Source organism: Natator depressus, chromosome 10, assembly GCF_965152275.1.
Source record: "Natator depressus isolate rNatDep1 chromosome 10, rNatDep2.hap1, whole genome shotgun sequence".
Taxonomy (NCBI): Eukaryota; Metazoa; Chordata; order Testudines; family Cheloniidae; genus Natator; species Natator depressus.
In genome coordinates this window covers 38651688-38668667 of record NC_134243.1, presented here as the reverse complement: position 1 = coordinate 38668667, position 16980 = coordinate 38651688, and the positions used below count along the sequence as shown (strand labels likewise).

General features: G+C 50.2%; 1 protein-coding gene across 3 annotated transcripts in view; it reads right to left on the bottom strand.

Moving 5' to 3' along the window:
* The window catches only part of FBXL16 (F-box and leucine rich repeat protein 16), a 90429-nt gene that overhangs the window by 34650 nt on the left and 38799 nt on the right, over positions 1-16980 (bottom strand). For all 3 annotated transcript variants that reach the window (XM_074965843.1, XM_074965845.1, XM_074965844.1), the window contains exons 2-3: positions 7391-8109; positions 1041-1549 (exon numbers count right to left, since the gene is read on the bottom strand). In XM_074965843.1, coding sequence (XP_074821944.1) covers positions 1041-1549; positions 7391-8095 — 1214 coding nt within the window. In that variant the 5' untranslated portion in view covers positions 8096-8109. The remainder of the gene's footprint in view (positions 1-1040; positions 1550-7390; positions 8110-16980) is intronic.

The following is a 16980-nucleotide window of genomic DNA, read 5'->3' as shown; positions in this document are numbered from 1 at the left end:
CAAAGGACACTGGCCTAGGCAGCAACAAAGGATCTGTTGGACTCTCGAGTGAGTCACCCTCCTTCCTTTGGTCAGTTTGGGACTACGATGAGGTAATGCTCACCTGATTGTGAAGTTGGGGGCAAAGCCAAGAGGGAAGAAAGGACATGATAAAAGGGAAAGACGTTTGCCATGCTCTTCCCCTCTCTTCCACCTACATCTACAGACACCACACCAAGCGACTGAAGTGCTGATCAAAGGGGAGAGCCTAGTTGAAGGCCTGTGGTGAGAAGCATCTAAGTTTGTAAGGGCACTGAAAGTGTTAAGATCAGCTTAAAATGCATTTCGCTTTTATTTCATTTGACCAAATACGACTTGTTATGCTTTGACTTATAATCACTTAAAATCTATCTTTGTAGTTAATTAATCTTTTTGTTTATTCTACCTGAAGCAGTGCGTTTAGTTTGAAGCGTGTCAGACTCCCCTTGGGATAACAAGTCTGGTACATATCAATTTCTTTGTTAAATTGACAAACTCATATAAGCTTGTAGCATCCAGTGGGCATAACTGGACACTGCAAGTCAGAGGTTCCTAGGGTTGTGTCTGGGACCAGAGATATTGGCTAGTGTTATTCGGTTGCACAATCCAAGGAGCAGCTTACATGCCAGAGGCTGTGCGTGAACACCCCAGGAGTGGGGGTTCTCACAGCAGAGCAGGGTAAGGCTGGCTCCCAGAGTCAAGGATTGGAGTGACCTAGCAGATCACTGGTCCAGATAACACCAGAGGAGAACATCACAATTCTTGCTTCTCAGCAGTGACGAGAGGCAGCTTGCTGCTACTCCAGCTCCAGCCTCTCCCATCAGGAGGTGCTGTAGGGAATGGAGCAGGATCTTGAACTCTATTTTCCTCATTTCTCCCTCTATAGGGGAGCTGACAGCTATTCTAATCCCAGCCTCTCCCAGCAGCAAACTCTGTAGGGAATGGTGAGCAATGCTAGTTGTGCTCCCAGCTGCTCCTGTCTCAGCTCGACACAGTAGGGGTTATCAAAGCTACCCACCTACCTGTCAAGAACGAGCTCCTCCAGTTTATGCAGGTCACAGGCGATATACTCCAGGGCCATGTCAGTGATCCGAGGGCACCATGAGAGATCCAAGCTCCTCAGCTTCCGCAGGTTCTCAGCCACGAGCTCCACCCCGTCATCAGTCACCTTGGAGCAGCCAGAGAGGCTCAGCACAGTCAGGTTGGGCAGGCTGTGCACCATGTTGACCACCCCATGGTTGGTGATCTCCCAGCAGGAGCTGAGGCGCAGGGTGTGGGTGGTATAGCCCTGCTTGGCAGTGAAGTAGGCTAAGGCTGTGTCCGTCACATGGTAGGCCTGCAAGTTGAGCTCAGTCAGGTTGGGAAGCAGCTGGGAGATGGCGGCAATGGCATCATCAGCCACATTGATGCAGTCGCTGATGCTCAAGGAGGTGATGCGAGCATTCAGGCTCGACCACAGGCCAGCTTCTGTGAAGTCATTGCAGCCAGAGAGCTCCAGGCGCACCACACCCTGCATCTGCTCCAGCATCACCTGCCAAGAGACATGCTGTCAAGCCCATGGGCACTGGGCAATCCCTCTGCCACACTTCATAGATTCATGGAGTTTAAGGCCAGAGGGACCATTACATCATCTAGCCTGACCTCCTGTACTTCACAGGTCACTACATTCTACCCATGTGTTGAGCACAATAACTGGGGTTAGACTAAAGCTTTTCAGTTCTCAGGAGACTAAACTACTGTGTGCCACGGGTGCACCAGTGCTCAAGGCCCCAGTAATGGTAGGGAACTGTTTAGGTGTGATATGCCTGGATGATCCTAGAAAGCAACACATGCCCCATGCTACAGAGGAAGGTGAAAACCCCCAAGGTCCATGCCAGTCTGACCTGGGGGAAAATTCCTTCCTGACCCTGACCTGGAGATCAGATGGACCCTGAGAATGTGAGTGAGATACACCAGCCAGCATCTAAGAGAGATAATTTTCTGTACCACCTCAGAGCACTCTTCCAATCCACGTGGCTGTCCCATCTCCGGCTGTGGCCAATCCCTGCTGCTTCAGAGGAAAGCACACACACAAAAAACCCCACCCCAAAACCCAGAACACACCTGGCCAATGGTTCATCAAGCTACAAATCCTTCCTGAGCCCTGCAGGTGACTGGCTGAAGGCCTCAAGTATGATATTTCTCCTGAGCGGCCTCTGAATCTCAGTTATATGCTGCAGCATAAAGATGTGAAGATCCTAGCCTCTCCTTGGTTAGTCTCCAGCCCACCTTCTTCCCTCCCGCCACCCTTCCATGCTCAATTCCTGCCTTTTCTTTTCCTGTGTCACCTGCTGTTTGGCCATGGAGTCAGGCCTGCCCTGTTATGTATCCTCTTCCATTAATATGGCTCATATGGTCTCAGACATACAGTGAAACCTAGTGAAAATGAGCCCCACTGAACCAATGCAAACACTTCCCCCAGGACTCAGGGGCTACCCTCTCTCAGAGCCTCTGCTCTGCTGGAGACATTAGGCACAACAGATTAACAGAGGACCCTGCCAGCAGTCCTGGGTTCTGCCCCCTGTGAGATCCTTGAGACCTAAGCTCTGCTGGAAAGTGATACGCCCCCTCAGCACATCCTGGTGGAGTTTGTAACACCTAACTTTAGGAAGACCTGTGTGGTGGGGCTCATGGTGCATACAAGCTCAGGCAACTATACCAGTGAAGTTTATAACCTCTTGGGGCACTCTAACCCAGGCTGTCTTACACCAGAGGCATGCCTGAGTCCTGTAAGGACTGCACGTGAGGCACAGTGGGTGTTCTAAGCACCCAGATCAGCACGTGGAACTTTCAATTTCCATGAGTGCAGCTGACAAAACCCCTCCTGGTCTCCACTTAAAATGTAGGACAATATAACTATGGCCCTCAAAGGAATGAAAAATCAGTGCCTCTCAGTGCTGTAGCTACGCGGACCTAACCCCTGGTGTACACACAGCCACTCTAGGTCAATAGAAGAATGCGTCTGTTGACCTAGCTAGTGTTGCTCGGGGAAATGGTGTTTCTACAGCAAAGAAAAATCCCCCTCCATCTCAACAGAAGCTTGTTAAAGTGAGAGAGTATGTTGGTAATGCTCACATGCTCACAGATATCTCTCAGCGACAGTGAGCTCTGTGGCCATGTCTACATTACTGGGTTATACTGGCATAGCTACGGTGACATAACTATGCCACTATTGTCTCCATAGTGTAGACATGGTCACAGAGGTCACTGCAGCTGAAAAATATCTGTGAGCATGTGAGCATTACCAGCATACTCTCTCCCCGTTTAACAACAGCTAAGAAAATCCTCAGACCAGAGGTTCTGACCCTGCGGGCCGCATGCGGCCCAATTAGCACATAGCTGCGGCCCAGACCAGCTGTGTGCTAAAGTCTGGTCCACATTTCCTGGGTCTGCCAGATTCCTCGCTGGCAGGCATGGGGGGGTTCGGGCTGCCCTGCCACCCAGTGGGGTTGGGGCTGCCAGCTGGCCCCGTGGTGTTAGGGGCCTGAGGTATGGGGCAGCCACCCAGCCCCGCAAGCTCTGGGGTCCAGGGCAGCCACATGGTGGAGGTCTGGGGTCAGGGCAGCTGGCCGGCCCTGCAGGGTTGGGGGTCTGAGGCTGCTGGTCCCACATGGTTGAGGGTCCGTGGTCTGGTGCAGCTGCCCAGCCCTGTGAGCTCCAGGGCAGCTGCCCGGCCTCAGTCTGGGGCAGTTGCGTAGTGGGCGTCCAGGGCAGGGGTCCAGCGCACCCCATGTGGCAGGGGTCCAGAGTCAGGGCAGCAGGCCCACCCTGTGTGGGAGGGGGTCTGGGGCTGCCGGCCCACCCCGTGGGATCCAGGGCAGTCGCCTGGCCCTGCAACCTCTGGGATCTGGGGCAGCCGAGCAGCGGGGGTCCAGGGCAGGCAGCCAGCCAGCCAGCCCTGAGTGGCAGGGGTCCAGGGTTGGGGTCCGGGCTGCCGCTGCCTTGCCACCCAGCCTCTGTGGCCTAGGAGGTAACACATTGTGACCCACATAAGCGGCCCACAATGTGTAATAAGTTAAGAACCACTGCCCCAGACTAAAGCTCTCTGTTAAGGCAGAGACACTGTCAGGAATATATTGCCTTCAAAACAACATGTAAAACACAAATGCTTGATGTACACACCTGAGCCTCCAACATAACATTAACTCTGCTCCTGGGTCCCCACCCACACGCCACCTAGACGTCACAGTCCTCTTCATTCACACTTCCCCTGTTGGCTGTAGCTCACCACCGTCCCCATCCAGACACTAAATTCTAACCAGCAAACTATCCATCCACCACTCAGGCTAGAGCATCACCTTTCTCCAGCCTGCCCTCCTGCTACAGACCAGATGTGAAGCCTTGTCACACCTTGACCTTCCCATGTATCCCAGTGGTCACACCCTGCCTCACCTTGCCTACCATCTCTGCTCTGCAGTCAATCCCATGTGCTTGAGGGAGGGATGGAGGGAGGGGGAAGGCCTTCTTGGGACCTCCAGCAAGATGTCATTTTAATGTCCCCCTTCCTCCTATATCCCCTCCCTTTGGGTTAGTCACCAAGTCACATGATGCAGGCTTAGGGAGCCAGGATGCAGCCAAAGGATCTCCCCTTCCTCTGCCTGGGTCCTACACATTGCTCTGGCAGCAGCCACCCTGGCACTAGGGGGCACCAGCTTCCAAATCTGGGGGACTCTTTCCAGCATGGCACTCATATCCCAAGGTTTACCATCTTGTAATCCACCCTGATACCCTCCTGATGGGTGGAAGAGATTCCCTCCCCTGTAGCTGATGAAGGCTGGAAGACTGGGAATGGGCTTTACCAGCACACATCTACGGAGGGCTCTCCTGGAATGGATACACACAGCAGGGTGGACTTTCTGCTTATGGAGCATTGAGGAGTCTCCTGGCTGGAAGGGCAGGGGAAAATGGGGCTGAGTTAAGGTTAGCCTTGGAAATGTAACTTCACCTTTCCTGTGTGTGTAACAGCAGTGTATAGAAAGATGATAGTATCCCTTTAAATAGTTGTGAGCCTTCTTGTGGTGCTCACCATGCTCTCCATTTTAGATGCCACCAGAAACCAGCCAGAGCAGCAGGATGGACATAGCTAGGCCCGGCATGCTTGTGTATGGTTATTTGGAACCTAACTGTGTGTCTGTGATTGCTTTATATTATTCTTGTTGTGTAAAGAGCAAAAGACACAACAATCCTGGGGGCATTGAGAAATTGGTCCAGCGGTGCAGGTATTGGGCCAAGACTCTGGAGACCTCGGCTCTATTCCCAGTTCAGCCCCTGGCCTTTTGGATGACCCCTGGGCAAGTCACTTAACCTTTCTGTGTCTCCGTTTCCCCATGTATAAAATGGGGAGAATAATACTTGCCTCCTTTGTACAATGCTTTGGGATCTGTGGATGAAAAGTCCTGCAGAAAAGGTGGTAGCAATATTATTATGGCCAGATTGTTTTAAAGGGCAATGGAGTAAAGGGCCTTTACTCTGCGCTGTCAAAGGTTTGTGCCCGGGGACAGATTTCACTTGGAATGCAGCAAGGAAGTGGAGGAGAAGATGGGGAGTCATAGAGTTTAAGGCCAGAAGGGACCACCAGACCATCTCGTGACAATCTGACCTCCTGTCCATAAGTCCGCTGACATCACCCAGCACCTGCACACTAAATCCAACAACTGAACTCAGCCCAAAGGATTACAGCTCATGGGAGACTAAAGGATTATGTGTCACAGGCAGAGAAAAGTGGGGACTGAGGTGTACCAATGCACAAGGCAAATGGAATGGCAAAAAAATGATTAAGTGAGATGCACCCAGATAATCCTGCAAAGTGACCTTCACCCACATGCTGCAGAGGAAGGCAAACACTTCCCAAGGTCACTGCCAGTCTGACCTGTGGGAAATTCCTTCCCAACCACACACAGGGTGATCAGCTAGACCCTGAGCACATGAACAAGAACCAGTCAGCCGCACACCTGAGAGAAAGAATTCTTGGTGCCACCTCAGAGCCCTGCCACCCTGTCTAGTGTCCCATCTCCAGCTGTGGCCATCAGTGATACTTCAGAGGAAGAAGATCAACTCCCCACCTCAGCATACATTGGAAGGGAAAAAAAAATCCTTCCTGGGCCCTGCAGGTGCCTGGCTAAACCCCTGATGCATGAGCTTTTAGGAAGATAAGCCAAAAAAACAGAAGTGAGTCCCAGGGCTGTTGAGTCCTGCCCCCTGGGGAGAATGAGGGGATCTCAGCATGGGGGCCTTGCTCACCTCCTTAATGCAGAAGTGCTGCTGAGTGCGGAGACTAAGGAGTGATGAGTCTGTGCCCTGTCCATAATGATCCACTCAGGCTGACTCAGTTGCCTGGGGATGAATGTTGTATCATATCATGCAGGCTTTCTCAGCTCGATCCCAGACCTCAGTAGGGGGCAGCGAATCTAGTATTCCAACTCTGAGGGAAGATAGTGAGGCGGAACTATGGGAATGGCTAAAGGAAGCAATCTCTTTAGCTGACACAGATCTGTTTAACAAGCTCCCAGCCTCCCAGGGAAGGGAAGAATCATGGGAATTTGTAGCCAATATATTTGGATACAAAGCATTCTGTCTGGACTGTGGCTACAGAATTAAAGGAGCATGTTTTCTCTTGCACTGCACTGCACTATGGCAAGTGAGAGTCCGGGCAGCTTAGGCAGAGAATCACACCAGCAATCAGTGTGGTGTTAAGCTAATCTTGTGGGTAAGGCACTGGCCTAAACCTTAGATCAGGTGGATTCAATTCCTCGCTCCACCACAGCTTTCCTATGTGATCTTGGACAATTCACTTAAAATCCCTCTGGGCCTCAGCTGTCCATACATAAAATGGACATAACAACACTTCCTTCTTGTCTCTTGCCTGAGATTCTGAGCTCTTTGGGGCAGTGATGGAGTGTCTATACAGCACCTTCCACAATGGGGCCCTGCTCACAGTTGGCACCTGAGGTGCTACTTCTGTAATAACAACAGTCCAGCTGTGGTGTGACTGACCCAGAAATACCACACTTGGCTCACCAGAGAGAGATTGGATGGAATTCAGACCCCCAAAGAGAGATAGGATTGTTTCGGGGTCACAAGGAATAATGGGATGGAATTCAGCAATGGCAAATGAAGTGAGTTCTATGGGGCTGTGGAAAAGGCTTCCTAGGAAGCACTGGGAGCACCATCATTTGAGACATTTCAAACCAGACTGGAGAGAATTCTAGAAAACATCCTATCAGGAAGAACCCTGCCTTGCTCCCGGGAGCTGGACTGCAGTGAACAGGAGTCTTCCATCACTCAGCCGCATCTCGGTGGTTCCCGGTAGCCAGACTGGGGGCAGGAGACCTACCTCGAGCCCTGCGTCCGTGATGGTCGATCTCTTAAGGCTCATGGACTTCACCCCTTTCTTGGACAGGGGGTAGTTGTCAATGAACTCACAAATGTCCAGGTCTGAGACCCCCACCAGACAAAAGCTGTCAAAGCCCCGGACAGCAAAGCCCTGGAGGTTAACAAATTCCTTCTCACCGCTGGGCAGGGTGTTGTAGAGCTCTTTGGTGTGCAGCACTGGTGTCAGGCCTACCCAGAACTTGGACTGGTACAGGACCCGCCTCCACACCTTACACACCTGGGCCAGGACACATTTCTCACAGGCTGAAAAGTACCAGAACAAGCGGTTGAGGATCTTTTCATCCACAGCAAGCTGCCTTTCCGTGGGGGAGCCAGGGAGCCTCTCTGGGGAGGAGTGTTCATTTGTCAGGGAGGCCTCACTCAAGTTCAGTCCCACCATGGAGGTGCTGGAAGGGGACGGCACCCCTGCCAGAGTCGCCAAGGTCAGTGGTGATGCCAGACTGGGTATGGGAAGGTCACTGTGATTGGGTAAGGCTGGGCTGATGATAGCAGGCACGGAAGAAGGCTGGCACAGCCGGTTTTTCACTGCTGGTGTCCCTTTGGTGATGCTGGCAGAGCCAAGTCCATTGGGCTGGGTGGGGATCTTCACCAATCCATTCCGGGGTAAACATGGGGGCTTGGTGTCACCAGTACTCTGGTTCGACATCTTCTACAGTCACTCTGGAACACAATGGGGAGAGGTTAGGGGGCAGTTCTCCCTCCCGGGTGCCTGTCCGGAGACCCGTTGGGAGAGGGAGGAGCCTGAGATGTACATGGAGACCAAGGGCAAAGCTGAGATGCAAGGCCAACTGAGTCTAGAGGTGCTCTAAGAATCTCACCTTGTCCTGCCCCTCCCTGTGTATGTTACATCTCCAGAGACCCCCCACTGACCCTGGCCTTAAATGCTCCATCTGGTCTGCTAATGGTGGGGCTCTGGCCCAGGGGGCAGTGTCGTTCAGTGGACCTGCCCTCAAGGGCAGTTGAGATATTAATGCTCCAGGACTGCAGTTACCTGGCTGAAGCTCTTAGTTAAAAAAAAAGGCCTGAACATGCAACTGATGCCCAAAGGAGGATGGTTTTTTAGGTAAAGGCTATGGCTGAGAGTCTGGAATTCGGGGGCCCAGTCCTGCCCTGATTCACACAGTGTGCAGCCTATCTCAGATTTCCTATGGCATCCATCTCAGTGGGCTCTAAGCACTGAATTGAATTTCATTGGGGTTGCAGACGGTGTAGATTAGGGCAGTCCATGTATCTGAGAATGATATAGATCAACAGCTTGACCTTCGCAGCTGAGAAAGCAGTGTGGTCTAGAGGTTTGAGCACATCCCTGGAACCACTAAGGTTCAATCCAAACACTCTCATTTTGGTCTTGAGCAAGTCACCTTTCTGTCTCAGTTTCCCCCTGTAAAACTGAGATAACTATAACTGGTAGGGATGTATCTGATTCTGGCCCTCTGTCACAGTAATAACAGGCATGTTTCATTTTCACAGCACTTATAAGATTCACAATCCACCCAGAGAGGTACAGGAGTGTTATTATCCCCATTTCTCAGAAGGGGAAACTGAGGCAGAGAGGTTAGGTGATTTCAGAAGACACCAGTGTGAGTGTCAGGATTAGAACTCAGGTTAGGAGTTCTGCCAGTTGACACCAGCCCTGGATCTGCCTCCACAGTGCTAGAACCATAACATTTCAGCTGCGCTACATCAAATAACACTGTAAGTTGTCATCTGCCCACCACCTCCCACAAAGCTAGGTGGCTCCAAGACTGTCAAAAAGGAAGTGCTGCAGAAGAGCTAAGGTCATTAGAGGGATGAGGGGACGCTGACCCTAGATAACACCATCATCACTCATTGCAGGAGGCCCCTCCATCCAGAAGGAACCTTTTCTTTCTGTCCCTTCCCGGCTGCATCACTCACTTGACCATCAGCCCTACAGTGCGAGTCACAACTCTGCAACAAAAGGAACTGGGATTCCATGACTGTAACTGCACAGTGTAGGGATACCCTAGGAGGAAACATGACGCCTTGTTCTATTTCCACACATAAGGGGAGCTTGGGTGGGAATGGGACAATCCGTCTTGCAGTTTTACTTTCAAACTGCAGCAATCCTGGGTCTCCAGACAAGCCAATCTTCTCTTCCTGTGGCAAATGTTTATCCTAGCATGTGCCACTAGAGGCCGCCATTCTCCTCTGTATATAAGCAGACCCAGTGCAATTCAAAAGGCAAGGATGGGACAATAACATGAATCTCTAAATCTGGTGTGTTTGTAGAGGAAGGGGTGAGGGCAGGGGTGTGTGGAACTCTGAAAGGCCTCTCTCTCTCTTTCTCTCTCTCTCCTTACATGGTCCTCCTCACTGTCATATCTGGAACCAGCACACTGAAAACTCAGGAGCAGACTCTTTCTTTTGCTGGCAAAAGCCATGATATTCAAAAGAATGCTTGCCTCACCATCCTCAACTCACCTCGATGAGACCACACAGCTCTTTGGCTCTGCACCAGCACCACCACAGAACAATGGGGTGTAATGCTGGGTGCAGAGGGGGTACTCCTCCCTCTGCCACCCTCATGCAACCTCGCTGGCTCAATGGGATCCCTCAAGGGGGGAACTCAGGGCAGAATCTGGCCTAAAATCAAACAGTCTTTCCTTCCTCTTTACAATCAATGGAAGGCAGCACTTTAAATCCCTTTAAATAGCCTCACGAATGCAAAGCAGCAACATCTTCCATTGATGTAAACATGGCCTTTGATCTTCTTGGGTTGGAAAGCAGCACCCCTGTCTCTTTGTTATATGTTTGTACAGTGCCTTGCATACCAGTGCTAAGGACTACTGTAATCCACACAATAAATAACAGCATTCTGAAGACTTCATTCCTGGTACAATATAAATCTGTAGAGGAATAGGGATAGGGTTAGCACAGTTTGATGCTCTGGAGGGTGTGGGGTGGGCTGTTTAACTGGGGTCTGATCCTGCTCCAACTGGAGACATTGGCAAAACTCCAGTTGGGCCTGATTCATCTATACCAATGCACAGTAGGTGTAAAACACTAGAGGTGAAATCCTGACCCCCACTGATGTCAATAGGAGCTATGTCATTGACATAATGGGCTGGGATTTCACCCTCTATCCTGAATTATTATTTAACCCAAGGCTCTTCACACCACTCTGGACAGTAACCTTAATGTGGGTGTGAATGGAACTGACCCCACTTTGCCCCTCTAGAGCAGTGTCAAGGGGCTTTAGTGTAGATGAGAAGCTGGCCCTATCCTTCTAATTTGGTAGCATTTTACACCTATCTTACAATGATATAAATGCCTGCCCCAGGTGCGGGGGCGATGGAGAACTGGGACCATTGACATATGAATGTTCACAGTTGTATTAGACACAATGAAAATGTATATGGGCTATGAACCATCATGATTCAGGGCACCAGCTGAGTCCCGGTCATGTTAATGCATAGCTGTCCATCAAGAGCTTTCTTGCACCTTCCTGGGGGCAGCTGGTATTGGTCACTGTCAAAGAGTGGATGTTTGGTTCCATCTGTTATGACAAGCCCTATGTTCACTGGGCGCAGGATGGGGGCTGGATGCTGATCCCAGCCCTCCTTCATTGTAGGAATGTGTGTGTCGCAGGAGAACAGGAGCAAGAACCCAGGGCAGTTGGATTCTCAAGTGGGGCAGCTCAGTAAGATGAAGGCTGGTGAGTAGCAGCTGGTGAGGGAGGACTGCAAACTGAACCTTGTTAAAAGGTATGAGAGTGACTGCTGCTGCATGTGCTCCTAGCACCTGGAGGCATCGTGCCTGCCCATTGTCGTAGGTGGCTAAAAGTGGCAGTGGAGCCCGGAGTTGGCTGCCTGTAAGGTTTGCCGAGTGTTATTCTGCATGTCAATCATCCTGTGTGCATTACAAATGAATAAACAGGTATTCTGTTTAAAAATCACTGTAATAGGGATTGCATGGCTAAGGTGCCAGACAGTGCTTGGGAGAGGGGTGAGGACAACATGGCAACAACACTTTGTTACTAAAAATTGTTGTTTGTTTCCAGCCAAAATCTTACATTAATTTGCCCCCAATGCATTAACATGGCCAGAAGGGAATTTCCTTCCTGACCCCAAGCGGCTAATACAACTATGAACATTCCAATGTCAATAGTCATCGCCCCGCACCTGGGGCAGGCATTTACATCATTGCAAGATAGATGTAAAATGCTACCAAATTAGAAGGGTAGGGCCAGCTTCTCATCTACACTAAAGCCTTGTCTACACCACAGAGTAGACAAAAAGTTATGCTGCTTTAATTAAACCACTGCTGCCTGCCCACACTATGCTCCTTGTGTCAGCAGAGCACATCCACACTAGCAGCTCTTGCATCAATACAAATGCACTCACTGTGGGTAGGTGGCTATTCCACTGTGCAACTGGCCACAGGGTGGTTTGGGAAGGGTTTGCAATGCCTCATGGGGCAGTACAGTGTAACATGATGCAGATTTCTCAAACCCATCATTCCATGGGCTGTCTACTAAATTGTCAGCCACTTTTCAACTAAAGTGTGTCCGGGGAGGGGGAGGGAGGGTGTGACAGGAAGTGTGTGTGTGGGGGGGAGAGACAGCAACAGAATGTGTGTTGGGGAAGTCTGTGTATTGGGGGAGAGTGTGTCGGCTTGCTGTCTCTTTAAGTTCAGACAGCAGCCTGAGCAACCAATCCTGGGGGAGGGGACACTCCCCCACATCAGCCCCCGGCTTTGCACAGTACAGCAGTTTCTCCCCCCTTCCTTCCTCCCTCCCTCATCCCACCCACCCCTTGCAGCAGCAGCCTACTCTGTCTGCATATGGTTCTGTGATTCCCTCCAAGTTCTCCCACAGCCTCCTCAGCTGCTGGCAGTGGCATCCTCAGCAGCTCTGTGAGCCCTCCATGCTGAGGAATGTCAAAGCTTCCTGGAGTTTTAAAAGAGGAGGGGTATGTGACAAGTTCACCCCTCCCCGCCCCCGGTGCCACCTGGAACTGGGGTACTGCTGAGCCCTCTGACTCAGCAGCCTAGGCTCCCTCTCCTGCTGTGCTTCTGTGATAAGCTGTAGACATGTTCCTAGTCTTACACTTTCACCAGTATACACACAGGTAGGGACACACCCAGCTGCAGTTACATGCAGGCTCTCTGACCAGCCACTGCATGTGAACCAACCATAGAGAAGCTACAGCCAAAATAAGCCCCAGCTTTCCAGCCAAGGACCCCAGAACGATATCATCCTGCCCTGGTCCAAACCCCAACCAGTATAAATTTATTATTCAGTTCTCCTCCCACTCAATGTAGAGAGGAATATGCAACAGCCCCTCTGAAGTAAGATTCCCACAGACTTCACTCCAAGCTCACTGCTTCAGATAAAGCAAAAACAAGTTTAAAAGACAGATTTTAAGTGGTTATAAGTGATAGCAAAGAGATCAAAGCAGATTACCTAGCAAATAAACAAAAATGCAACCTAAGATTAATATACTAGATGGACTGGATTTGAATTAACAATCTCTCACCCTAACTGATTATACAAATGGGCTGCAGATTCTTAAACTCAAGCTACACTTGCTTTGCAGCTTGGAATCCCCAGGTCTTTCATACGCCAGCTAGAAATCCCTTTAGCCTAGGTCCAGTACTTTCTGCGTTCAGTCTTTGTTCCTTGGATGTTTCCAGGAGTCTTCTTGTGTGGGGAGTAAAGAACAGATGATGTCACTCCCTGCCTTGTATAGCTTTAGAATATGGCAGGAACCCTTTGTTTCAAAACTTGGTTCCCAGATCAGTTTGTGGGAAAATACTGACTTCCCAAACATGTAGTCTGGTCCCATGCCCTTGCAGTGTTATAGCAGCCATTGCCTACAGGTTGGCCAAAACACCCACAGGAAGGTTAAGCTAGTCCACAGTCCATAGTCTTTGCTGATGGGCCATCAGCACTGTCTGGCTTCTTCACTGTTGTACCTGAAAGGCTGGCTGTGGGTGTTTTCCAGAGTAAGCCCATTTGAAATACAGATCCCTAGTCAATAGTCATAACGACAGATACAAAAATGATATATGCATACAAATAGGATAATCATATACAGCAAATCAAAACTTTTCCAATGACACCTCACATGACTTATTGTACAAAATGCATCATAATTATGCCATAACCATATTATAATAATATTACTATGACAAATATGGGGTGCAGTGTCACAGGGCGCATGCCTGCAGAGCAGCTGAGTTCAAAACAGTGAGTAGAGGGGGCACAATGGGCATCATGGAATACTGGAGAAGGTCAGTTATGTTGACATAACGAACGGTAGCGTCTACACTGGCTCTTTGTTGACAAAACTTTTGCACAGAAAGCTCTATGCTTCTCGTCGAGGTGGTTTCATTTTGTCACCAAAACCGAAGAGTTTTTTTTGCCAAAAGTGGCATTGCAGTATGTACATCTCCACTGTTTTGCCACCAAAAGCTGCCTTTTGCCAACAAAACTCTGCAGTGTAGACAAGGCCTTAGGTCCCTTGACACTGCTCTGGAGGGGCAAAGTGGGCTCAATTCCATTCACACTCACGTTAAGGTCACTGTCCAGAGTGGTACAAAGGGCCTTGGTTCAGATGATAATTCAGGACAGAGGGTGAAATTCCAGCCCCATTAAGCCAATGACAAAGCTCCTATTGTGTTCAATACAGCCAGGATTTTGCCCCTAATATATTACACCTACAGTGCACAGGTATAGATGGATCAGGCCAATGGGAATTTTGCTACTGACTTAAGTGAGAGCAGGATCAGGCCCTATATGGATAAACAAGCTCAGTAGCTCACCCCACCTGCTGTGCTCATGTCCGTTTTTAATTCGTTTAGCACCAGATGGATTTTGTAGCAAGCAAGGTTCAAAGAGGATGGAGCTAGGCTGTTCTCAGTGGTGGCAGATGACAGAACAAGGAGCAATGGTCTCAAGTTGCAGTGGGGGAGGTCTAGGTCGGATATTAGGAAACACTATTTCACTAGGAGAGTGGTGAAGCACTGGAATGGGTTAACTAGGGAGGTGGTGGAATCTCCATCCTTAGAGGTTTTTAAGGCCTGGCTTGACAAAGCCCTGGCTGGGATGATTTAGTTGGGGTTGGTTCTTCTTTGAGCAGGAGGCTGGACTAGATGACCTCCTGAGGTCCCTTCCAACCCTAATCTTCTATGATTCTATGATTCTAAGGTTATTAGCATGAACGAACACAGAATCAGGGCGGTTTGCACCACTGTGGGACGAGTGCATCTAGAATTTGTGATCACAAACCTATTTTAGGCTCATCCATTCAGGGAGCAGGACCATTCAGTGGGAGTTCCAGCTCCACCCAGCTTGGAATTGCAGACATGCACTGAAGCACTCACCAATGAACCATGGACCAAGAGTTGGCCACAGGTATTAATGAGCAGTGCTGGACACTGGGTAGACTAGATGCAATCGGGATCTGCTCATGGACACTTTGTGGAATAAATCAGAGGTTCTCAACATGTTCTTGTGTGACCCCCCATCTTAATAATGAGATTGGCCGGTGCAACCTGCTCCCATCATTGGGCATGGCCCCACCTCTGTTCCCATGCACAAGGACCTGCCTCCCTCCAGTTCTTCATCCCCTGGCTTCACCTTCTGTTTCCTTAGGATTAGTACGGCTGTATTTGTTAGGCAGCATGATCCAGGTGATGGAGGAGGCGTCTGGAAACCAAGAGCTGCCTAAGCCTAATCCTGGCCTTTAGTGTTCAGTCATCAACAGTTTCAACTAGCTCTTCCCAGAGCCTATTAAAGGTACAGTGCTCTACATGGTGCTCCATGCTGCGTTGAGCAAGTCATTCCTCCCTGTGGCTCATAAGAACATAAGAACGGCCACACTGGGCCAGACCAAAGGTCCATCTAGCCCAGTATCCTGTCTTCCAACAGTGGCCAATGCCAGGTGCCCAGAGGGAAGGAACAGAACAGGCAATCATGGGGATTGGTCCTGCTTTGAGCAGGGGGTTGGACTAGATGACCTCCTGAGGTCCCTTCCAACCATGATATTCTATTATTCTAAGTGATCCATCCCCTGTCACCCATTCCCAGCATCTGGCAAACAGAGGCTAGGGACACCATCTCTGCCCATCCTGGCTAACAGCCTGTAGCAGGGTAGTTACCCCGCTCTGGTGGAAAAAGCATAGGCTGATTCGGGAAGCAGCCAGAGCTGGGGCCATGCCCCAATCAGGCCACACCTGGCCCCGTTATAAGGGCTCAGGGAGGAGCTGGGCAGAGTCTCACTCCAGCCTTGGAGTGGGAAGGACCTAGCTGCCTGGGAGCACAGGTTGCCTGAAGCAGCGCAGTGCTGGGGAAGGGCAAGAGGAGCTGGGGAGCTCCAGCCTGACAACTCCCCAGGGTGAGGCCTTGTTAAAGGCCTAGGGACATACTGGGGTGGCGGAGGTGCAGCCCGGGGATAGGCAGAAGCAGCTGGCCCAACCCCGTTGCCTATGATGAGTGGCCATTACAGACTGAAGTTTTCCCCAGGGAAAGGGGGCTAGATGATGACTGGCAGTAGCCACTGAGGCAAGGTGGGCTTAGGGGCAGGGGGTACCCTGATAGGGGAGACCCAGAGTGTGGGGGTACTGCTGGGGCAGAACCCTGAAGTAAAGGGCACCAGGGTCCCGGAGGGGCACCGGGGTCTGAGGCAGGCGAGACACCGGCCACCAGGAGGAGATCCGAGTGTTGGATGAGCTAATTCCCAAACAACCAGCAGGAGGCGCCACGCTGGTGAGTCTTCGCATTGCTACATAGCCATTGATGGATCGATCCTCCATGAACTTATCTAGTTCTTTTCTGAACCCCGTTATAGTCTTGGCCTTCACAACATCCTCTGGCAAGAAGTTCCACATGTTAACTGTGCGTTGTGTGAAAAAATACTTTCTTTTGTTTGTTTTAAACCTGCTGCCTATTAATTTCATTTGGTGACCCCTAGTTCCTGTGTCATGAGAAGGAGTAAATAACACTCCCTTATTTACTTTCTCTACACCAGTCATGATTTTATAGACCTCTATCATATCCTCCCTTAGTCGTCTCTTTTCCAAGCTGAAAAGTCCCAGTCTTATTAATTGTTCCTCATATGGAAGCCGTTCCGTACCCCTAATCATTTTTGTTGCCCTTTTCTGAACCTTTTCCAATTTCAAAATATCTTTTTTGAGATGGGGTGACCACATCTTCATGCAGTATTCAAGATGTGGGTGTACCATGGATTTATATAGAGGCAATATGATATTTTCTGTCTTATTATCTATCCCTTTCTTAATGATTCCCAACAGCAGGCTCAGTGTGCCTGAGTGTTAAAGTGGCACAGTATCACTCATGGGATTTTGGGAGGACTGTAATGTGCTGTACAAGCAGGAAATGAGACATGATAGAATGAGCATCAGGATCTAGGGTTGTCTCCATTGACAGGAGGTGATGGCCCTTTCTCCATCTCACAAACAACAGAGACATGCACCTGCAGTGTCAAGCGTGCCAAGCAAACAGGCAGTAAGGTGCCCAGAAGATAGGATGAGCTTCCCACTGGGATC